Raw genomic sequence first — 24,133 nt, 5'->3', positions numbered from 1 at the left:
TATTGGTGGTAGCAGCAGTGATTTGTGTTATACCTTAGTTACTGGACTGTTCTTATCTCAACCTGTGGGAGTTACACTCTTTCAATTCTCCTCCCCATCCTTCCAGGAGCGGTGGGAGAAAGGGGGGGAGTGAGTGAGCAGCTGCGTGATTCTGGGTTGCTGGCTAGGCTTAAACCATGACACTCATCAAGGCCTGTGTTCAAGCAGGTGCTGATGTCGGTGCTGCTGATGAACCAAGAAAAGAGAAATGGGGAACGTAACATCCCTGTCCAGCCAGGAATTGAGTTTTAACAAGGTTTTATGCTGTACTTATCACTCCATGATGTCAGTGCTTGTCTGCTCCACAAGCTGCCTCACACTGTCAGCAGGATGCTGGCAAAGGCCCCTGAAATGCAAAGCTGGGAATGATGCTAGTTGAGGCCAGAAAATCTCTGTGCAGCACTGTTTGTGGAATTGGAGGCTAAAAATGACTTCAGGCAGGTTTTCCTCATCTTGGCTGATATTATGCATGTCAGGGGCACCCACGAGCATGTCTATGAGAATGATTTGTGGCTTCAGTGCAGGTGAAGTAAAGGAGACTCCAAAACTGGAAAATAATAAATCCTAAAAGCATATCTCAGGTCTGCTCATTTGAGCCAATGACTCTGTGAGGAAGGAAGCACCCTTCCAAGCTCCTGAATTGAATTCAGATGTTAAAAGGCATATACAGCACCCAAACAGCTCATGGCCAAAACAGGGCACATTGTAGGAACATACAAGCTAACAGACAGTAACTTTTCTAGGCAGTGGAAGAAACACTGAGGTAGATGCAGATACCACTTACAGACAGTAACACCCACTGTGTGCATGGGGCCCACCCTCTGGGCACAGCTTCACCAACCCTCGGGTGATCTAGCGTTCTTCTGGGCTGCAAGCCCCAAAGCAAACCACTGAATCAGAGCTGGAAACCAGCCCGGATCTCCCTCTGCACTGCTGGAGGCCAGGACAGCCTGTGCTGATAGTGAAGGTGTGCAGATTGGCCTCATCCATGCTGTAGGTATGTCACCCAGCATGACTTTGCGGCATATATCTGTCCTGCTTATGTTTTATCCCTTTGGATGTTCTCCTTTTATTTCTCAGTATTAAATTAACCTTGTCTGGCATTACCAGTCATTGCACACTCCCTCTCCAATAATAGCATGTTCTTTCTACTACCTCAAGTAAGAGGCTGAGGGAATCACAAGCTGAGGTTTCACCTGCAGTTTCTTTACCAAGTGTTATTTTTATTCAGGTGGAATTGTTTTTAACCTAGCCCAGTTCCCACATCAGATTTACTGCCTGGCAGCATGAGAAGCTGTAGCAGTTCACTCGGGAGGAATAGGGGAGTGCGTGCTGCAGATGTGAACAAGGTCTGGGTGTCCACAGGGAGGGCTGTTGCTGAGCACTGCTGCTGAGCAGTGCTGCTGGAGATGCAGCCAAGCTTCTAGTTTTTCACGTGCATTTGCAAAGAGGTCTAAGGTATTGTCCTAATGCACACAAGAGCCAGGGAGGTTGTTTATATCTATAAGCTGAGAACATGCTGCCAATCTCAGGAATATATGGGATTCCCTAAGATTTGTCCTCAGCCTACCTCAGGTAGGCAAAGGCATCAGGTGTAGGTGGCAATATTTGCTCTCTGCTTCCTGGAGTCACCCCTTTTCCCTCTCCCAAAGGCAAAGAAGGAAAGTGAAGATTGAATAGCATGGACAGGACAGTTCAAGGTGCCAGAAAAGGGCCTGGGACTGAAACAGCCACATGGATCCCCTTGGTAAACCCCAAAGCCCAGTCTTGAGCCTGTGCTGAGTGCAAAAGGAAGCCCTGTCCTGTCAGCAAAAAGAAGACAGCAAACGTGAGCCATTGATTCTCCAGGCACCTTGTCCTGCTCTCCTGCTCCCAGTGGAGCAGTGTGATCTGTCAGAGGCTGTAGATACCTTGTGGGAGGCACTCAGGAGCCTCAAGTGCGGCCCCCAGGAAGGCTTCAGGCCTCATACAATGTGAGGTTGGGGAGGAAGTTTCCTGTATGCTTTGGTGCTGTGATACAAAATTAGCTCCACAGAAACTCAGTTATACAAGTGGCAAAGCTGTGACTGTCTCAGAAGCTAAATAAAGCATGGCTTGCAGAGAAAAGGAACTGCCTTCATTAGCAATAGGAACAAAAATGGAGATGCTTTTCAGGACACAATCCTTGGATCCTGAAACAGAAAATTCCCACTCCAGGGTAAGTGGCACTGGGAAGACTTTATCTGGGTTTGATTTAATTATGTCAAGAGAAAAAAATGGTTAATACTTGTATAGGAGAAAGATACATGAAGAGCAAAGGTGGCAACTCCTGTGCATCAGAGGTAATTCCCACCTGAGAACAGTGATGGTTTCTACAGTCAGGCTGGACGGAAACAGCACAAACCCATGAAATCAATATCCCCATGGTTAGACTGAAAAGGAAGCAAGGTTTGTTGAGGGTTCTTTCCATTAGATTTGCTGTTACCTTGTTGTAGTTTATAACAGCACATTAGTTTCTGAGATTAGTTTCTCCTACGGAGGTTTTTATTTCCTCAAAGCTTGCTTCCTTTTCCAGGTTACTAAACTTCTCTTAAACAGGGCCTCCCAAGGAAAGACAATCCCTGAGCAATCATACATAAAATTCTATTGCTTAAAAACGCTTCTCCACCAGAGCAGTGAAAAAGGAAAAGTCTGCAGCCTTCGGGAGGAAAAAAAACCCAACTGACAGCAAACCAGTAACAGAGTTAAAAAAGAGAAAAGTCAGCAGCTCTATGAAGGCAGGGTCCATGCAGGCAGCATCTGGCAGCAGCGTCCCTTAGCCTTACTGAGCCTGAACCACTGGCTAATGGACATGGAGCTGCTGCTGCAGAGCTGATCCCTTCCCTCCGCAGGGCTGACTCACTATGCAATGCACACTCACAGGCACAATCTGCCACATTACAGAGCACTATTTACGTGCCAGCAGACACCACCTCTTTTAATCAGGCACTAGGAGTCTCTCATTGCAGGCTGCCTTTTCCCTTCTTTCCAACCAAATCACAGGTCAATCCCTGCCAGATGGACCTGGGCTCAAATCTAGTGTGCTCCTGCCTAAGGAAAGGGACCAAAAGGTCTCCAATTTTCTTAGTGGCCTGAATACTTGAGAAATCTGCTGATACAACAGCATCAGTGAAGGACTTGAAATGCAAGTTTTCACCTGGGAGTCATCAGTTAGGAACTGGAACGTTACTGTCCATAAAAATGCTTGGCTTAGGCGACACTAAAACTGTTCACTTTGCTCTCAGTGTATGCACACTCAGGAGAAAGCAATCCTCCACCTATGCACACTAACCCCAGCTTCTGCTCATGCTGACTTGCATGGGTTTATGCATCAGTAAAGGCTTGATGCTCCAAGGCATGAACCAAAATCAGTGGGATCTTGCCTCTTGCCTGCATTTGGTTACATCAGTGTCCGTATCCATCCTGAGCCTCCTAACAGCCTTCTGCAAGTGTCACCAAGCAGCAATGGGAAATAAAGAGTTCCTATAGACAGGTTGCTTATTTCCCTTACAGATGAGAGCTACCACCAGGATTTAGTTGCTCTCTTGAATGTAATTTGCTCACATTCTTGTAAATTGGCAAGAAACAAGGCTGGCAGCAGGCTCCCCTTTTAAAGAAGGTACAGCCAGACCTTAAAGATATTTGCAGCCTCAGCCAGGATCTTCTCCTGTCCTGCTATACAAACACCATACAACTCCTCTCACCACAACTGCAGGACGTCTGTGGCACATTCCGATTCAGACCCTCCCAGCTGCAAGCTCCATCAGCTCTACACAGCAGCCCTGAAAAAGCACTCACTGCAATCAGTGCTGAATTATGTTGTAGTTTTCAGAAATGTTTATAATCCTTGGGTAAAACCTTTTCTTTGGCAAAAGTAGCAGACTCAGCTTCTGAATTAGAATGATCAAGACAATTCAGATCAGGAATTTACACCCCCTCCCCCCATTCCCCAGGCAAGGCTTCAGCAGATACCTGGAATTTTCCTTAAATTAGCTTACACCTCTACACAGCCCAGGCACCACCACTGTTGACTGCCAGGAAAAGCCCCTTCAGAACACAAAACCAGCAGTACAGCCCACCCCAAAGCCAGGCTTATTGCAACAAGGTCTAGTGTTCTTCCTCCACGAGCTTCAGCATTGCATTGCTTCGCAGCATTGCTTTGCACCATTCATGGATCTTAGGACAAGGGGAGGTTGCCACAGCATTCACTAGCTGCTAAAGAAACCAGCTCAAATGCTCCTGATTTACAAGTTAAAAATAGGAGTTCTTGAATGCACCCATTTTGTTGGTGAGTGTATTGCTCAGGTACTTTCCATCCCTGGGAAAGTGATGGAACACCTTATCCTTGGTGCCATCTTAAGGCATATCAAGGATAAGAGGGTTATGAGGGGCAGTCAACATGGCTTCACCAAGGGGAAGTCATGCTTGACCAACCTCCTAGCCTTTTATGAGGAAATAACACGGTGGATGGATGATGGCAGAGCGGTGGATGTGGTCAACCTTGACTTCAGCAAAGCATTTGACACAGTCTCCCACAGCATCCTCATAGCTAAACTGAGGAAGTGTGGTCTGGATGATCAGGTAGTGAGATGGACTGCGAACTGGCTGAAGGAGAGAAGCCAGAGAGTTGTAGTCTATGGGGCGGAGTCTAGTTGGAGGCCTGTATCTAGTGGAGTGCCTCAAGGGTCAGTACTGGGACCAGTATTATTTAATATATTCATCAATGATTTAGATGAGGGAATTGAGTGTACTGTCAGCAAGTTTGCTGATGATACTAAGCTGGGAGGAGTGGCTGACACGCCAGAAGGCTGTGCTGCCATCCAGCGAGACCTGGACAGGCTGGAGAGTTGGGCAGGGAGTAACTTGATGAAATATAACAAGGGAAAGTGTAGAGTCCTGCATCTGGGCAGGAACAACCCCAGGTTCCAGTACAGGTTGGGGAACGACCTGTTAGAGAGTAGTGTAGGGGAGAGGGGCCTGGGGGTCCTAGTGGATGGCAGGATGACCATGAGCCAACACTGTGCCCTTGTGGCCAAGAAGGCCAATGGCATCCTGGGGTGTATTAGAAGGGGGGTGGTCAGTAGGTCGAGAGAGGTCCTCCTTCCCCTCTACTCTGCCCTGGTGAGACCGCATCTGGAATATTGTGTCCAGTTCTGGGCCCCTCAGTTCAAGAAGGACAGGGACCTGCTGGAGAGAGTCCAGCGCAGGGCAACAAAGGTGATTAAGGTAGTGGAGCATCTCCCTTATGAGGAAAGGCTGAGGGAGCTGGGTCTCTATAGTTTGGAGGAGACTGAGGGGTGACCTTATTAGTGTATATAAATATATAAAGGGGGAGTGTCACGAGGATGGAGCCAGGCTCTTCTCAGTGGCAAACAATGATAGGACAAGGGGTAATGGGTACAAACTGGAACACAAGAGGTTCCACTTAAACTTGAGAAGAAACTTCTTCTCAGTGAGGGTGACGGAACACTGGAACAGGCTGCCCAGGGGGGTTGTGGAGTCTCCTTCTCTGGAGACATTCAAAACCCACCTGGACACATTCCTGTGTAACCTCATCTAGGTGTTCCTGCTCCGGCAGGGGGATTGGACTAGATGATCTTTTGAGGTCCCTTCCAATCTCTAGCATACTGTGATACTTCAGAAGCAGTTGCTGTCAACAGAGCAGCTTTCCAGCAAGCCAATTTTCTGCAGAGCCATCATAAGGACAAGTGCCTGATGGCTCTTCAGCAGCTCCTGTTTCTTGTCACTTGCTGAAGCCTGCACCAGTCTGCTCAGGCCATGCTGCAAAACCCATTAACAGGGCATTACCACAACTCACCACTTAATCACAGTGAGCCCAGTCCCTGAGCAGCCTGGCATTCCTGCTTCCCACAGCACTGCCCATGGGCAGCAGTTGGGAACAGCAGAGAAAGAGGGGCTAGGTTAGCAGCAATGAAAGCATCACTTCTGCTGGTGCTCAGTCACCTCAAGAACTTGCCTCCCCCTAAGGGAGCCCTTCCCTCCTCTTCCTATAGCAGCAGAAAAAAACCCCAAAAATCAGAGGCAGGACTAATTACAGCAGTGTAGTGAGGAAGTTTTATTTGGAAACATGGTTTAAGTTTGTAACCCAACACTGGGTGCACAACTCTGATGCCGGAGCATACGCAGTTACTACTGAAACACGGGAGTGTTTCGGACAATTGCTGTAATAAAACACGAGATTCTCATACTTCGATACCAGGACACTACAGCAATCTTTAGAATCAAAAGTTACATCCAAAGGAATTCTCTGCACTTACAATTGACCCCACAGTGTAATCTACCTATATATAAGATTAATATATATAGCATGGGAAATTGAAAATACTTGCTCCATAGATGTATGAACATGTCAAGTCTTTTATAAATAAAGATCCAGTGAAGAGAAAAAAAATTACATTTCTAGTTCATATTTATACATAAAGTACTAACAGCAGTGGGTGGAAAAATTGCACACAGGCCACTCCAAGCCACACAGCAGGCTTGGAGCAGCCCATCCAATTTAATATTAAAGTACACACAGGACAGACAAGTCACTAACATACATTGCGCATTTACAAGAGATCAACTACCAAATTGGGACAACTGTACACATTGGAGAGACCATTTTCATTCTGGAGCTTTTTGTTTGAAACGTGGATTTGTTACATCTCTTTACATCATACTGCAACGTTTACTTTGTGGAGAGGATAAGGGCAACAATGAGGCCATAGAGCCCCAAGACTTCAGCGAAGATCAGGATGAGGATCATGCCCACAAATAACCTGGGCTGCTGTGCTGTCCCCCGGACGCCTGCGTCACCCACAATGCCAATGGCAAAGCCAGCAGCCAGGCCACTGAGGCCCACACTCAAGCCAGCACCCAGCTGAAGAAAGCTCCTATGGGACAAGATGAAGAGTTTCAGTGGTAAGCAACAGGACACCCAACCCTTTAGCTTCAGACCAGCCTTTGGTTTGTTTTTTTTTTTTTTTTTTGCTTTCTCCAAAGGAATTAAGGTTTAATATTTAAATAGAAGCTCTTTCTGCAGGAAAGAGGTTCCCTACTCTTGAAGCAAGCATAGTATGTCTCACAAAGCAGAGACTCCTACCTCTGATGCTTAAGAAACCCTAGGCAGCTATGCAAAATCTTCAGCTGATACTCAACTGTGGCTCATACATTAAGCTCAGCTACTGCACCTGCAGCTCTCATGGCCCTCCAGCTCATCTGTAGCCACTTTGGTCAGCTGCAGGCTTCATATGCAATAATGCCTGTCCTACAGGGTGGTGCAGCCTGTTAATAGCTGGTTGTCTCCCACCTTTAGCAACCTTATTATACAGCACATCCAGGTGATCATTAGGGCTCTTGCACTGCACAGACAGGCATGATCTGGTTTTCCAGGCAGGAGTACCTGAAGAACAGTCCCTATCAGTATCTAGCCACCTGGTAACTGCAAAGGAGCACTTGCCCTTTGTTTCTTAGAACATGGCTTATTAGGCCAACCACATGCTTAACATGTAGTGACACAGCCAGATGTCTACAGTTAGACCTCAGAAGCATTGTTTTACTCAGAGATCTCAATCAAGCCAGCTTCAGCTGTTCTCAGAAGCCAAGACAGAATTAAGTTTCAGACTGTAGTTGGTATAGAGGCCTGATGTATGGCTTGAGGATTGACTTACCACCACATAAAGTAGCAAGCAATATTAATTCTTCAGTTGCATCTCCCAGGCAACAGGAGAACTACTTAGTCTGATTAGACAGTCCTGCAAAGACCTGTGTTTTCCAGGTCTAGAATCTGGCACCATGAAACAAGTCTAGCCTATCCCAGTTCTACCTCCACACAGGTTCTTTCAAGCTATAAAGCACTGCATGGTCTCCTGCCATGGGATGTCTTATCTGCCAGCTAACACTGCAGCACTACTACTGAGGCTAAGGCATCAAGCAGGACAGCTGATATCGAGTCCATATTCCTCAGCCCAGGTTAGGAGCATCTAGCACTGACCCCTTCCAGAGGTCTTGAGCAAAACCCACCCATTCAGCAGAATCAAACTACTGACAGAACCACCAAAGCAGAACTGACAAGATGCAGCAACTTACTTGAATAGCGTGATGGAAGGTGAGAGCGCATTGGCGATGAGTACAGCCACAACGAGGCCATAGATTGCTATTATACCCGCCATGACTACAGGGATGATGGACTTCATGATGAGCTCAGGCCTCATGACAGACATGGCTGCGATACCTGTGCCACTCTTTGCTGTCCCATATGCAGCTCCCAAGGCTGGAAGAGAAAAAGTGTGTTAGACATCCTCAAGTATCATGTTCCTCATTAGGCTGCAGCATCACAACAATCAGGTCAGCACAAGCAGGAATTGTGCAAAACTAGTGTGGCCACATGACTCAGTTATCAGCCAGGAACATTCCCCCACGGGATGAGGAAGTGAGAGTCCAGAGTCTCAGAGCAAGGCCAGGCCAATAAAAGGTGAAGTTCAAATACTACTCTTAGAGAATGTATCTAAGAGGATACACTCTCTAAGACAGCTCTGCAGCAGGGTACACCCCACAGCAGACCTCCACTCCCTGCTTTGGGAGACAAAACCCCATGGTCCAAATCCAAACTCATTTCTTCAGGGTTTGTGCCCTCACAGAGCCAACACCACCAAGACTTTACTCATGGACCGAGAGCAACACAGTAGAGAAGAACATAACCCAGCTGAAAGCCAGGTTTACAGTCACTGAACTTTGAGCCACTTGGGCTGAGTTCTCAGATGCACCCAATATTTAACAAGTCACCTTCATGGGCCCCTCCCACAAAGCTCTCTGCCTATGCTTCAGCCCGGGGTTAAACACACAATGTCAGGTTTAGCAGACATATAGAGATAGCAACAAACTCACTGTGGGTGGGTTGACCCTGGCTGGACACCATGTGCCTCCCAAAGTTGCTTCTCAGCAAGACAGGGGAGAGAAAAATGTGAAAGACCAAGAGAAGACAGGGAGAGCTCACTCATCAACTACCAGAGACAAACAAGACTCAACTTAGGGAAAATTTATTATCAAAATAGGCTAATGAGAAATAAAACTAGTTCTTAAAACATCTTCCCCCCCCACCCCTCTTTCCCAGGCTTAACATCACTCCCAACTTCTCTACCTCCTCCCTGCCAGCAACACAGGGGGATAGGGAATGGGGGGCTGTGGTCAGTTCATCACACAGTGTTTCTTCTCCTCCTTCCTCCTCAGGGGGAGGAATTTTCAACCCCCACTGCTCCACAGAAGACAGTTCTCCATGAACTGCTCCAGCCTGAGTCCTTTGCATGGGCTGCAGTTCTCCATGAACTACTCCAGCTTGGGTCCCTCCCACAGGGTGCAGTCCTTCAGGAACAGATGGCTCCAGTGTGGGTTTCTTATGGGATCACAGCCTCCTAGGGCATTCTCCTGCTCTGGCATGGGGACCTCCATGGGCTGCAGGGGAATCCCTGCCCTGGTGCCTAGAGCACCTCCTCCCTTCCTTGATTGTCCTGGGTGTCTGCAGAGCCATTTCTCTCTTTCTCACTCCTCTCTGGCCAAAACTGCTGTTGCACATCCCCCTCTTCTTAAATTCCTTATCCCAGAGAAGCTACCACCACTGCTGATGGGCTCAGCCTTGGCCAGCACTCTTGGAGCTAGCTAGCTTTGGCTCCATCAGACACAGTGGAAGCTTCTAGCAGCTTGCCACAGAAGCCATGCCTGTAGCTCTGCCACTACCAAAACCTTGCCAAGCAAACCCAACACTCACATATTACTGCTGCACTTCATTCCTTTGAGAACCTACACCTTCTTCACATGTTCATAGCCTCACCTGTGGAGGATTCAGGTCCAACCACTTGCTAACCCCATCACTGGAACCAGAGAGTATGGCTCATAAGTTATAGTGGACCACAGTCACCCTCCCCCTAAGGTTTGCTTATCACCTGTGTAAACACTTGAGCATGACAAGACCAACACAGAATCCAAAACTTTGTTTCCAAAGCAGAACATGGGCTTAGTACCTCCTTAAGACCTGCCAGAGGTCCCAAAGCACTACCACAAAAAGTAACTTCTGTCTTGAAACCTTTGTATTAAGAACTTCCACAAATAAATCATTCTTTGATTCTGAAGTACTTGAAAAGACCCCTTTCCTTCCAACCTGTTCTGGATTACTCAAGGAACTCCTTAACTTTGGACTGCACCCACCATCACCCAGGAGACACTATGCAGGTCAGCACCATCCAGGACCAGTAGCACTGCAAGGTCTGGGGAAGGCTCATCTTCTTTTCAGACACCACCATACTGATAGTCCTGTTTAGCATGAAAATGCTCTTGGCCTGCTCTAAAAGGCTACCGGAGATTATTAATACCACATGCATTTCACATATTTTTACTGCTCAGAGACCTACTCTATGAGTTTGTTCCACTCAACTATGGTTCCTACAAGGGAGAGCTGCTTATTCCACAAAGATCTGTGGCTGCCTTACAGCAGCATCCAGATGTATGATGGTGCACCTTGACCAAAAGGTCGCTGGGAGGCATCCAAAAGGTTTTGGATAAGGGCTTCATGCTTCCTGCTCAGCATTTACATAAAGCCTGTCTTTGAGCAGTCAAGAACAGGGGTAATCCTCCTGGCTTTGCACCAAGAAACTGCAGATTAACAAAGGTAACACCTCTGCACTAACACAAGACTCACTATCCAAAGCTCAGTTTTAGTTATAAGAGCTTGGAGGGGAAGCCTCATTATCAGCTACAAACTGGTTCTGTTCTAGAGAAGCTCTTGAACCCTGTTCACTGAGCCAGACGTAAAGGGCTGTTCAGCGTCATTCAGAAAAAGAATCCAGCTTAGCAGGAAGCCTGAGCCAAGAGCAGAGGACAGGTTTTACCTGCAAATGCAAGCTGAGCCTGGAAACCAGCACACAGGCTTAGCCAGCAATTACCAGTGACAGTCCTGCTTAAGGGTCTAGCCCTAGGACGCCTAGAAAGAAATCACGAACTTGAATTAGGAACCTTTTCTGTTGGAGGAAGCACCTTCCAAGGACTGGAATTAAGTGGAATCAAGATTCAGGCAATCTGGACTCCTAGACTGGCTGTAGCATCTAGCAGAATCCACTTCTCATTTTTCATAAACCTCTCCAGAAACAGAGGCTCATGAGGGAAGTTCACTATTTAAAATTAGATCAGTCATTACTTCCTCCTGGTCTGCAGTTAAAGGTGTTGCAATTAACCCTGATGGATTACAGAAGCAGATTTTGTAACCCCATTTATGGAAAGCCAGCCTGGGAGCTTTTGGGAGGGGCAAATCTTCACAATTTTGTTAATTCCCCATTGTTAAGTCCCAATTCTAGGAACAGAGAAGAGCTTACGCCTCAAACTTGGTCTGGAAACATGAACAGATCAAGTCTACATAGAGTCTGTGGCAGCTAGTTTTCACAAGACAGTTTCAGATGGCACTGAAGACCTACTACACTCCCACTGGTTGACAGTCACAAGTGCTACACAAGCAGCTCCAGAGCTTGACACATCTGCTCCCATGAACTCTTTATCAGCATCCTGATCAACAGGCTTACCCTGGGTCGCCTGCAGCTGCATCTCACCATCTTACAATGCAGCATGTCTTACTGCTCTTCACTAGCCTGAGAAGTTCTCCTTTCACCCCAGTGTTATAATGTCCCCTTTCCACCATGACCCAAGCATCTAATGTCACAGTGAGCACTTGAGCAGTCTACTGTTCATATCAAATGCCAGTATTAGGACCAATCTTTCACAGCTGTAGTTAGTCCCCAGTAAGGTCATGCACCAAGAACTTTAATCTTGCAGCTAAGTTCACTGCAAGTCACCTCATGTGACACTTCCCCAGTACAGAGAGGCTGTTACCAAAGCCTTGCATCCACACTACAAAGCTCTGCAGGCAGATGTGCACCTCCAGACAGTGACCACATCAAGGGCCAGGGAGACATTTGCACAGATGCAGTTTCAGTAGTTGCAATCCATTCAGACATTCTCAGCCCAGGAACACACAGGTTCAGAACTAGCTAGACACACTCTGACAGCATTTGGTCCATTCAGAGCCAGTGATTCCTCCTGTGTCCCACCATGGAGGAGCAGGTTTTCACACTGCAATGGGTGAAAGATCTCCAGGGCACTAATATGCTGAATCTCCCTGCATTAGGAAGTGAGCTGGTAACAAGCCAAAGTTTCAGTTAAGATACCATGGGTTACCATCACAGCAAGTACTTGGGAGTCTTGATAAGTACTTACACCTGGAGTATTTAATAATTCATTATCAAATGGACTGACCCCTGCACAGCAGGCATCAACTCACCTCAGCACCTGTTCACCCTTGTTCTTAACTGTCTGGAGAACTGTTAGAGGCAATATCCAAGTCGAGTGCAGTCCTTGCTTTGACATGCCAGAAATCTGAGCATTTTTCAAGAAACAGGCTGCTCCCCACTGGTGTTCTAAGGTCTCACCCACCCCACCAAACACAGCTCTGCCTCAGATGACAGTAATGGATATGCCACAGCTGCCTTGGAAGAACCCTGCTGCTATGCCCAGTTGCATCTCCACAGGAGAGAGACAGCCACATTAGTGGAACTATATCTGGAGCCTATGCAAATTCAGACCACAGTGACTGAAGTCTCACAATGATAACTGGAGGAGGTAAAGTAGATAAGCTGCCTTTCAGGAAGCTGCAAATCTTCAGCAAGTCACCTGTGCCAGGCCACAGGACAGCATGCTTTTGGTTCTTCCCTCATGTTATGAGGGTGTAAGGGGTTCAAACAAGCCCTGCTCTCCATTTCAGTGAACTGGAGAACAAAGCCTACCAGCTCTTCAGGAAGCTGCTGCAACAGCAGCAATCCAAAGAGTTACCAGTCAAGTGTTCAAGCAGCTGGGGCTACTGCAACTGGTGCAACATAGCACATGAAGTCAATTATTTTTAAAAGTATGTCAAGGCTGCACTTTACACCATGGAGTACAGGCTTGCTCTTCCACAAGCAGCAAAGTCTAGTCACTTGTTACTCATCCTTTATCATCATACACACTCCCTGCAATCTTAAAGATGACCCTTTTCATAGACTGGGTGGACCCCAGCTAGGGGACATGAGCTCCAGGTCCTGACTGGCAGAGTAGTTTGTTACACCAGTTAGCAAGAGCCCTCTTCATCTGGTAGGTGTAGCAGCAGCTTACACCACACACCAGCACGCATTCACAGCTAAGCTGCCTCATTTCTGAGGTGAGGGAAAGCTGAGGTCATCCGCCTGTATCCAGCAGACACTGCGAGGCCACACCAGCCTGACCCACAGCCCAAAGGAAGAGAGTTCAGCAAGCTTCACTACTTGTGAGGACAGCAAGCAGGTGGAAACATGCACTGCTGTGAAACAATCACTTCAAGCATCACCCAACAGCCTGATCAGGCTGGAAAGCTTTTCAGCTTGCAGCCACTGCTGGAAATCAATCTGATTCTGTACAGATTGAAAAGGCTAGTTTTGGGAAGGGGAAAAAGTAAGTTGACTAAGAGGTCCTGAGGCAGCTGGCATCCATTTCCACTACTGCAATGAATGTTCCCATCAGAGGGGAACAACCTGCAGACTTTGTAGTCTATGGCAACTTCATGGTGAGAGAGAGTCCCATCGGATACACCTGGAAGCCACAGTACAAACAGCAGCATAAGTTAACCAATGTCTGATATACTGATGGCTCAATCTGGTTTTTCAGATGTTCAAAACTAGCATTTACAGAGTAGAAATGATGCCTTTGTTAAGATGTCTTCCCTTAACTGAGCTGTACAAAAACTGCCCATCTGGTTTACTTCTGTTACAACAGATGTCTGAATTGTCCACTAATTTACCTGTTAAGGATGAATGCTTAAGCTAGTCTCTCTACTGTAGACAGTCTGGCAGCAAAAACATCTGACCCACTGAGTTTTCCTGCCCACACCACAATGCCTTTGAAGCACTCAATGATTTGGATCAGAAGACTACCTTGAGCTACACCATTCTGCCAATTCATTTTCACTTGCAAGTTACAGTTAAGGAAGCTGCAGACTCTTTTTCAGACGAGGTCTACATCCCACAAGGATGTAGAACACACAGCTCTCCTCTCTACCTCCTCCTCATCCCTCAAGAGACAGTATTTCAGGAAGCACATGTCATTTGCCTTTAAGGCTGCAAGTTGCTTATAGTCACGATGCCTTCTAGAATCAGACTGCACAAGGCTGCTGGCTGCATCAAGCTACATGTTCTGAGCCAGCAGTTTCACCATGGAGGTCCCTTATTAGCTAACCAACTGCTACAGTATCTGCAGCCCTAGTCTAAAAGAAAAAGTATTATTTCATTAGATCTGCACCAAAAAAGACAGAGGACTAACCTCAGCACTGATGGCTAGAGTTCTCTTCATTAGCGGTCTTCCAGATGCTTGACAGTGAAACAGTACAGAAGGTACTGAATGCCCATCCAGAGCACAGGTCTAAGTAAACTCCTCACCCCACCATAGGCCACAGTGGGGTTTGCCTGGCACAGCTCTGCACCAGAGCAGTCAGGCAGCTCCGCCCAGCACCACACTTCTCCATTTGGCACACTGCAGTCACATGGAAAAGCTGCAACAATTTGATCACTCAACAGCACTTGACACTGAGCCAGCCACATGTTTTACACATAGGAAATAAAGGAACTTTAGCTATCAGAACAGGCTGTATCAGCAAACAAATAAGCAGACACAGAGATAGCCAAAGTCACAGCAGCCTGCTTTAGTCCTTCTAGCTGTCATCAGTACTAGCTGACCAGAACAAGTTCCACTCTCTATTTACCATCAGCAGTTAATGTTCAAACATCAAACAGTACTGCATAAAGTCACTTGTTTTCACATCAAACTAGCCTGGACAGCATCGAACTTAAACATGTTTACTAGAAACAGCACTCAGAACTACAAGCTCCACCAGAACCTGATCTTTAGATACAGCATGAGTCAGGCATGATCACTGCACTAAAACTGATCCGGGACAATTTCAAATACTTTCGCACTCCTTGGCCAGACTTTGCTTCTTATTCTAAATCAGGGTGGGTTTTTTAACAAAAAAAATGTTAAATTAGCATTAGAACACTCCATAGTGTCACACCGCTATTAGGGGAGCCACATAACACTGCAAGTTTTAGTTTATGTTACACTGATACACCTGCCATATTGCCTTAAAAACCCAGGTTGGTTCATTTAAGCAGTTCAGTATGTTCACAGCTAAGACATAATTCTGCATCAACAGTATCTATAACTTGCTGTCCAGTGACTGAACCCATCAGATGCACTTAGGCCCTAGCAGGAGACTAATTTTTATGCCTCAAACCTGCTGGTATTAGATCATCCGCCACAGACTGGACAGAGCCTTGGATGACATGGTCTGGTCTGAGATGTCCCTGCCCATGGCATGGGTTTGGAACTAAATGATCTTAAGGTCCTTTCCAACCCTAACTGTTCTGTGATTCTACGATTCTACATCAAGGACCAGTCATTTTATCAGCAGCAACAGGATGGTTACCAAACCCTTTCCCTTTAACTTGCAGCCTCACAGTACTGTGCTATCAAACCCATTTATCATGCTAAAAATCATCCTAGCTCCAAGGAAACACCTTGCTTCAAGTTGAGCCATGCCAAGTAACACTCTCCTATTAAAATGCTGACTCAAGTTTGCGTCCCTCATTGAGTGACTGTAGCAAGGTTGCAGATCACAGAACCAGTATCTGAAAGGCCATGAAGCCATGTTCTTTTGCTTCTGAGCTCAGCTTTGCTAAAGGAATCTAGTGGCTTCTTCCTCAGGAAGGAAGCTCAATATTTAGGACCTTAATCACTCCTATTTTGCAATAGGTAGCGATCTGCTGACTGTTTCTTTGCAAAAAGCAACTACGCCTTAGTCGAGTCCTCCACTATCTTCATTTAGCCAAAATGCAGGCAGGAAGGTCTGTAGCCCCAGTACTGGTTCCTGCAGCATCCCAGCCATCCTGTTTTTAGGGTAGTCCCTAGCTGTCAAGGGACTGCAAGTGCAGTGTTTGAACTCTGAGATGGCAGGCCACTAACTGCCCCCAGCACAGGACATTTGTACCCCACCACTAGGTAGAACCTCAGCAAGACTAAACACAGCCAGTCAGGGTTGGTTTTATGCTTTCTTTTTAAATATTAAAGCCATGAACACAGCTGGTGTGAAACCAGTGAGTGATGCCAGCCCCAGCAGAGCTAGACTGCTTCCTCCTAAACACCAGTTTTAATCCACTGTCTAATCAGCCATTTACACGATTTAATTTACCACACTAATCAATCAAGAGCAGCTTCCACAAACTTGCCTTGCTACCATCTCAGAGGCTACTTCAACCTAATGAGACTCCAGGCACACCAACAGCCATATGCAACTTGAGCCACAGCCAATTCAACACTTGAGTGCTCTGAATCCTCAACTGGAAGCCAAATTATATACCAGATGAAGACAAGTCAGTGTGCTTATGCACAGAAACACTGGATAAATCTTCAGGAGAGAGAACCAGACCAACTCCAAGCTGGATGGGGCTTGGGGCAACCTGGCCTAGCAGAAGGTGGCAGGGGGTTAGAACTGGATGAGCTTTAAGGTCCCTTCCATCCCAAACCATCTGTGATTCCATGATTCCCAGTTCTGGTATTCCTAGTTACTGCAAGACTTGCATTGCAGAAAAAACCTAGCTGAGGCCTTCCCATGTTATGTCCTAAACAGAACAGCAGCTCTGCACCTATGGGGACACAGTGAGTCAGGAACAGCAGTGTTTTTTTGCAGAAGGCTTGCTCAGGCTGCAAGAGGAAGACAAGGCACCATATAATTGTCTTTCTGGTGTAAAACGGCATATAAGTGATCCTCAACAAGGTGAGCAGGATACTGCAGGATGACCCAGTTTGCTCTGCGCTGAAGCTCAGTGACTTCAAATGCAGACGATGGCCGCTAGAGAGGAGCTTCCCCTTTCCAGCATTTCAAAGTCTCCCATTTTAAAGGGAAGGCCAGGAGCCTACCGGTTCATTGTAACGCCATTAACACTTCTAACATCGATTTCACTCCTAAAACACCTGCACATTCCCGTTTCAATCCCATTAGAAACCAGTCTCGCATTACCCGAGAAATACTTCACAAAGTGACTGTACAGCGGGAGCCAGACCGTGCTTTGCCTGCCCGGGAAGCTGCAGCGGCTGCCCCCATGGACGACCACGGCAGAGCTGCCGCCGCTGCGTCCCACGGCGGACCCCAGCTCCCCGTACGGCCGATGAGCACGGGCAGCTGGCGGGAGGCACGAATGGGGGCGCGGGGCCGGTTCGGGCGGCGCCGCCGCAGTCACGGGGCGGATGGGGTGGGGGGGTAGGGGGTGGCTCCGCCGGCGGTACGCGCCCCGATGACGTCACCCGCGCAGACCCGCGCCGCAGTAGCCCGGATGGAGGGCCGGAGGGGGCGATCACCATGGCCGCCTCCGCCCCCCGAGGCCAGGGCGCCGAGCCCAGCACCGGGGATCTCGCCCCGCCGGGGAACGGGGAGGACGGGAAAAGCGCTGTCCCTCCCAACAAGCCCCCATCGCTCCCACCACGCCACTCCAGATCCCGACACCGTCTTCCCGGAGCTCGGACGGGTGCTCACCGCTAAAGACCATGGCGGCCGAGGCGCCCATCACGGCGAAGAAGGAAGCGTACTCGGGGCTGGAGCCGGACGACATAGCTGCGCGAGCCGGGCTGGACCAAGGCGAGGCGCCGCTAGGAGCAGGAGCGCAAGAGGGGGGGGAAGGCGGGAGGCTCCGCCGCGGCGCCGGTCCTCCGCAGGCAGCGCTCGGTCACGAAATGGCGGAGGCGAGGAGTGCGCGGCAGGGAAGGAAGGAGGAGCTGGGGCGGGCAGCGGCTGGAGCTTAGTGCCAATACAGCAGCAGTGGCGCGGGCGCTGCGCCCTAAGTACTGCCTCCGCAGGACAAAATGGCGGCGGCCCGCCCGTCACGTGACCTTCGCCTACCGCCCCCGCCTGTCCAGCCCTCGGCTGCCACCACGCGCGAGGGACTGAGGGGGACTTCCCCACCATCTCCTTTTCTCTCTCCCGCCGTGCCCAAATCCCGCGGCGGGCCTCGGCCCCGGGAACGAGCGGGATCCTCTCCTTCCTCAGCGCTCCATGTCGCGACAGGGGCGTTTGGCCGAGCCGGCTCCCCTCCGCTCTGCTCCTCTCTACTCGTTCTCCCCTCCTCTCCTCCCGGGTGGTTCAGTCCCGCCAAGCGGCCGCAGCCCGCGGAGCGTGATTCAGCGCTCATTAGCATAAGGGGCGTATCCATGTCGCGGTACTGCCCCCGCGGCAGCGGGTGCTTCCGAGCCGGTTTTGGTCCGTGCACGGTCACTGCGGTGCCATGAGCCATAAGTCACCCTTCCCGGGCTTGGTCCCAAGCTGTGTCCGGTCACTCTGCTATGGCATGAGCCCGAATCCCTGCTCCCGTGGCGGGCCTCGGCCCCGGGAACGAGCCGGACCCTCTCCTTCCTCAGCGCCCCATATCGCGACAGGGGCCCTTGGCTGCCCCGGCCCCCTCCGGTCTGCTCCTCTCCACTCGCTCTCCCCTCCTCTCCGCTCGGATGGTTCAGTCCCGCCAGCCACCCTTCCCGGCCAGGTCCCGGGCAGTGTCCCCCACCCCTGCTGACATATCCCCCCACTGTGTGTCTTCCTTCCCACGAGCTGTGTCCCGTTGTCGTGTCCTGTGCCCAGGTGCCACGACCCCTTGGTATGTGCCGTATGCCACATTCCCTGTGCCCTGTCCCCTGTGCTGTGCCGATGCCGTGGGCACCCGAAGGGCTGTAGCTGTGCACGTAGGCCCGGCTTCCGTGGGGTCACCTCTGGGGGCTTTACCCTTTGCACCCCATCTCCTTTCTGAGTCTGCTCCCGGTGCTCTCCATCTCCCCACTCCTCACCCCAGTGTGTTTCCCGCACCCCGAGGTGTTAGCCAGTGCTTCTGGCCCGTCTTTCCCCTGGGCTCGAGAGGGAGGGTGGGCTGGGTCTGAACTACAGTCATCCCACCATGGGCACTGTCACCCACCCCCTGCTGCAGGCAGCATGCAGGCAACCCTCCTCTGAGCCCACCCCAGCCTGAAACATCCCAGTGATCCTACTACAGCCCATCCTAGAAGGATGACTGATGCCATTTCAGTTACCCAGGGTACTCTAGGAACAAACCCATATTAATTCTGGTTTTGGGGTGCTCATGGGCAGTTGTCAGAGCCTGCTTTGGCTGCTGCCACAAATCCTGCCCGTCTTCTGACATCTTTATTAACTGAAATATCAGATCTCCCACCTGCCTCCTCCCACTGTTGCCACTCTCCTGGGCATCTCAGCCCTGTCCAGGCTCGCAGGGAAGGAGAGAACAGGGTTAACTCCTGCTTGGCAGATTCCCTGCCTGCCAGGGGAGCACAAGCAGCTCTAGTGCTGTGCAGGCAGCGGTGGTGACACTCACTGGGCACCAGCGCCAGGACACGGTGGCTCCATGGAGGAGATGGGCTCAGGGCAGGCTCTGTACAGGTCTTCATTCAGCATATGGCCTGCGGCAGGGACTGGCTGTGAGCACAGAGTTGGGGGGGGGGGGGGGAGAGGAGAGAGCTGTGGGGCACTGCTGGGTGTCAGAGCCTCAGAGGAGGGCCCTGTCCTGTGCCCTGGTAGAGGTGAGCACTGGCTGTGGGCCCCACGTGTGGAGCACACCACGACTAAACTCACCATCATCACTGCCACCACTGCCACTGCCATCACCACTGCCACCAGCATCACCAGCACCAGCATCACTGCCACCAGCACTGCTGCTGCTACCATCACCACCGCCACCACTGCCAGCATCATCATCACCATCACTGCCGCCATCACCATCATTGCCACCACTACCATCTCCACCACCACCATGCTGCTTTTCCTGCAATGTTGCACCGTGGGAAGGGTAGTTTGTCAGCATGCGACTGTCATCGCCCCTATAGAGGTGGCTGTTACTGCTAAGTGATTCCAGCAGCCCCAGCCAATGTCAGGAAGCCTTTCACCAGGGTGGGGACCATCCCTGCCCCAGGGGTCTGGAGCAATTGCTAGTTGGGTGAATTTCCCATCCCTCAGTGCTGGTGGCATTGGCAGTTGTCCACATTTGGGCTGGTGAGGGTGCAGGGACCAGCAGTGCCTCATTCCACCCGTCACACTGAGGTCTGTGAGGCCACTGCTTGCTGAGGCTTTGCCCAGCTGCATCACTGCCAGCCCTCACCAAGGGCATCTCCCCAAACACTGTGCCCAACCTGGCTGGGATGAAGGGTCCCTGCGTGGACCCCAGGCAGAGGGTGACAGGGGCATCCTGGCTGCCAGCAGGGATGAGCCCAGCCATTTGCTCCCATAGGATTTATCCATGAAGCTGCTGTGTGGTGGGTGCTGACATGCTGCTGGGTGAGGGCTTCAAAGCCCTAAGGGCAGCTGTGGTGCTCTTAGGTCAACTCCCTGTCCTGCTGGGCAGCCATCCCCAGCAAACAAAGAGCCTTCTGTAGGCGTGGGCTCACGAGTTGTGGCAGCTGTGGTCCTCCTGAGATGCTGTGTCTGCAGCAGGGACACCCCAGAGCCCAGGTTCCCTCTTTCACCCTTTGGAGCTGGGATGCCAGGAGCCTGCCTCAGTGCTGTGGACGCAAGACAAAATCCCGAGGGTCCTGCCACCACTCTGGAGTGACCACTTGGAGCAACCTGGTCTAGTGGAAGGTGTCCCTGCCCATGGCAGGGGGTTGGAACTGGGAGAGCTTCAAGGTCCCTTCCAGCCCAAACCAGTCTGGAATTCTGTGATTCTATGGCCATGACTGATGGAAGGTCCGTGTGCCAAGCATCCTCCTGTGGAGCCTGATGAGCCGTGCTGGTTGCCCCAGGTAACAAGGGGAGTGGGTGGACATGAGGATGCATGAAGCCCAGATGGACCAGAGGGGAAGGACCATTTGGATGTTGGTGACGGCATGCATCACCATGTCTGGATCCCTGTGGTGCCCAGCTGCCAGGTGAGCTGAGGGGTTCCACAGGAGTCATTTCATAGAATCATGGAATCATGGAGTGGTTGTGTTGGAAGGGACCTTAAAGCTCATCCAGTTCCAACCCCCTGCCACGGGCAGGGACACCTTCCACCAGACCAGGTTGCTCCAAGCCCCGTCCAGCCTGGCCTTGAACACTGCCAGGGATGGAGCAGCCACAGCTTCTCTGGGCAACCTGTGCCAGTGCCTCAGCACCCTCACAGGGAAGAACTTCTGCCTAAGATCTCATCTCAATCTCCCCTCTGTCAGGTTAAAGCCATTCCCCCTTGGCCTGTCCCTACGGGCCCTTGTCCGAAGCCCCTCTCCAGCTTTCTTGTAGCCCCTTTAGGCACTGGAGCTGCTCTAAGGTCTCCTCTTAAGGAGCCTTCTCTTCTCCAGGCTGAACAAGCCCGGCTCTCTCAGCCTGGCTCCAGAGCCCTCAGATAATTTTCATGGCTTCTGATAATTTTCGTGCTATTCAATCCCTTTTGCACTCCCACTGTTTAACCCCCCGATATTTCCATCAGTAACAGCTCCTGCAGCTGGTCTCCTGGCCTGTGCAGCCACTGGCGTGATGGGCACCACTCTGCTGGGGTCTCTCTCATTCTTCTCCCCAAAGCCAGGTCGCTCTGCCCCCATGGGTGCTACTCCCCATCCAAACCCCCAGGATAGCCTCACTGCTACCCTACAGCAGAGTCACCCCAGGCTCTTCTGGCAGAGCTGCTTCTGCTGGCTGAGGTGAAGGGATGCTTTCTTCTTCAGGGAAGGAATAAAAGGCGGGAAAAAATTCCAGTGCTAAACTGGGAGGTGAAGGCAGCATCACAGGCAAAGAGCCAGAAACCCAGATGCAGAAGAACCCAAATTACTGTTCCCACAGCAACTCACGCTCTCCCTCCTCACCGCCCTCAGAGCACCAGGCAGGTGCTTCCCAGGCTGCCACCAGTCACTGTAGGTTTGTCATCTCCAGCTCTGCCTTTCATTTTGTGCTGGACTAGCCCTGCTCCATGTGTGTGCTTGGTGGCATCACATGCCACAGCACTCAGTGCAGCCCAAGGGTGACTTTATGTTGTCTCATCAACATCACATGGCTGGAGCCAGGGGGCTGGGGGTGCTGCTTCCTGGCTCCTCCCTGCTCCCCACATCCCTGGGGGGACACCACCTCCAGGTCAGGATCTCCAGTGGTTTGCAAGCAAGGTTTCTCTTGCTCTACTTGGGTCTCAATGAGCTGGTGTCCACCCTGAGCTGTTAACTCCTCATCTGGAACACTACTTGGCACTAGACTTCTTGATGAGGCAAATCAGGAGCTTTCTGTTCTGTTCCATCTTGTTCTAGTCTATTCTATTCTAGTCTATTCTATTCTAGTTTATTATATTTAATTCTATCATGTCCCATTCTTTTCCATTCTATTCTCATCTAACCTAATCTAATCCCATTGCTTTCTCATCTTCCTGTCCTGGCCTGTATAAATCCTCTGATCTTCCCATTTTCCAAGCCATGCTCATGGGGGGATGCAGCTGGGGGATCATCCTTGTTTCTACAGTTTCTCAGTTCCAGGAGACAGTGCAGAAGAAAGCTTCCCCTGACATGTCCTATCCAGGACCACATGCTGCACGTTGGCTGATCTCCTCCATCCTTCCCTCCATGGGGCATCTGTGCCTGGAGCTCAGCACTCAGCCAGCAGCTGGGATCAGCCAGGGCTTCCCACAAGGAGGTTCTGCCCAGGATTTGAAAATAGCATTTATTTTCTCTGGTTACCATAGTTACTCTTGGAAGTCTCACAGCGCTGCTTCTGCTGCTTGGCTGGGTGATTGTCTTCAACACAGCACAGTGGGATGGTTTTATTGCCCAGTGGATGCATCAACATGGCAGGAATTCCAGGGACGTTGGGCGAGCGCTGTGGGGTACTTGTGCTGCCCCTCATGGGGCAAAGTGTTGGATGCACCTGCAGGATGGGTGTGGATTTTTGGCCTGCCCTCTGTAACCTGGTTTGTGTTGCTGGAAGGAGCTGACATGGTCTTCCCAGTACCAAGCCTGTAGTTGTGCTGCATCTCCTTTGTGGCGTGGTCCATGCACTGGAGGGAAGGGATGGGATCCAGAGGGACCTGAACAGGCTGGAGAGGTGGGACCATGCGAAGCTCATGGAGTGCAACAAGGCAGGAGTGAGCTCTGCAGAGCTGGATGCTTTGTGGCTGGGAGCATATATAAGACTGTGCTCCAATGTGGAGACACCCAGGGCAACATAAACCCAAAGCACAGGTTGATCCAGCACTGGAGCCTCTAAACATGGGGATTTTCCTCTCAGACCCTTGCGGGAGCAGGTGGAACTCGTCACCTTCCCTGCAGCAATGCAGACACCATCCGTCCTGTGCAAAAGATCCTGGAGCCAGCCCAGGATGAGCCTGGGACATTTCCCTGGTGAGTAGCAGCTGCCCAGGGGACTGTGGGCACTGTAGGTGAGGCACACACTGGGTACAGGACGAGGTGAAACCCTGGGTACTGGGCTCTGGTGCATGGCCACCTCTTTTTGGGGATAGAACTGCTGATGGATGCCAAGAACAGGCAGCCACAGAGCACCAAAGAAGACGAGCCAGATATGGGGGTATTGCTCAGTGCCACGTTCAGTTTTGGGGAGAAAACATGAGTTGGTTTCTACCAAAAGCAGGGTTAGAGGCTTTCTGCTGCCTGGACAGGAGCTGCTCTAGAGCCATATACCAGGCTGCCCCTAATCTGTCCTTCATCACCGGGCTGGGCTGGTGCCATGGCTCTGTCCTGCTCCACAAAGCTGCTCCTGCTCCGTGCTGCACCTCTCCCTGAACCTGCAGAGCTGGCACCAAGGGAATCAAACCTGGCCTGGCAGGACACGCTGCTGCTGCCCTGCACTGTTGACCTGCTCTGAGCTGTGTCCAGGCAGAAGCCTCCTGCCTCTGCTCTCTCCTGGCTCCACTCTTGTCACACCACTGATGAGCTGATTCAATCCAACCCCTGGCACCTCTCAGGCATTCCTGAACTGCTGCTCTGCACCTGCACTCGCATGGAGCATCACCTCCAGCAT

At 50.5% G+C, this 24,133-nt stretch overlaps 1 protein-coding gene across 1 annotated transcript; it reads right to left on the bottom strand.

Annotated features, from left to right (window-relative positions):
- Positions 1-6,113: 6,113 nt before the first annotated feature.
- On the bottom strand, positions 6,114-18,154 carry ATP6V0C (ATPase H+ transporting V0 subunit c). Its single transcript, XM_080617318.1, has 3 exons — positions 17,690-18,154; positions 8,149-8,332; positions 6,114-6,953 (listed from the first exon to the last, which is right to left on the bottom strand). Exons 1-3 carry the CDS (start codon positions 17,763-17,765, stop codon positions 6,749-6,751), a joined length of 465 nt encoding a protein of 154 aa, XP_080473444.1. The 5' UTR covers positions 17,766-18,154; the 3' UTR covers positions 6,114-6,748.
- Positions 18,155-24,133: the final 5,979 nt, after the last annotated feature.

Source organism: Psittacula echo, assembly GCF_963264785.1.
Source record: "Psittacula echo genome assembly, chromosome: 5".
Taxonomy (NCBI): Eukaryota; Metazoa; Chordata; class Aves; order Psittaciformes; family Psittacidae; genus Psittacula; species Psittacula echo.
This window is presented reverse-complemented; position numbering and strand designations above follow the sequence as displayed.

What these genes read in the sequence shown, in the direction of transcription:
- ATP6V0C (XM_080617318.1), bottom strand. Translation starts at nt 17,765, where the DNA reads ATGTCGTCCGGCTCCAGCCCCGAGTACGCTTCCTTCTTCGCCGTGATG. An exon ending in GGCCGCCATGGTCTTTAGCG is followed by an intron (nt 8,333 to 17,689) that starts GTGAGCACCCGT and finishes TTTCTCTTCCAG; the next exon opens with CCTTGGGAGCTGCATATGGG. An exon ending in CCTTCCATCACGCTATTCAA is followed by an intron (nt 6,954 to 8,148) that starts GTAAGTTGCTGC and finishes CTTGTCCCATAG; the next exon opens with GAGCTTTCTTCAGCTGGGTG.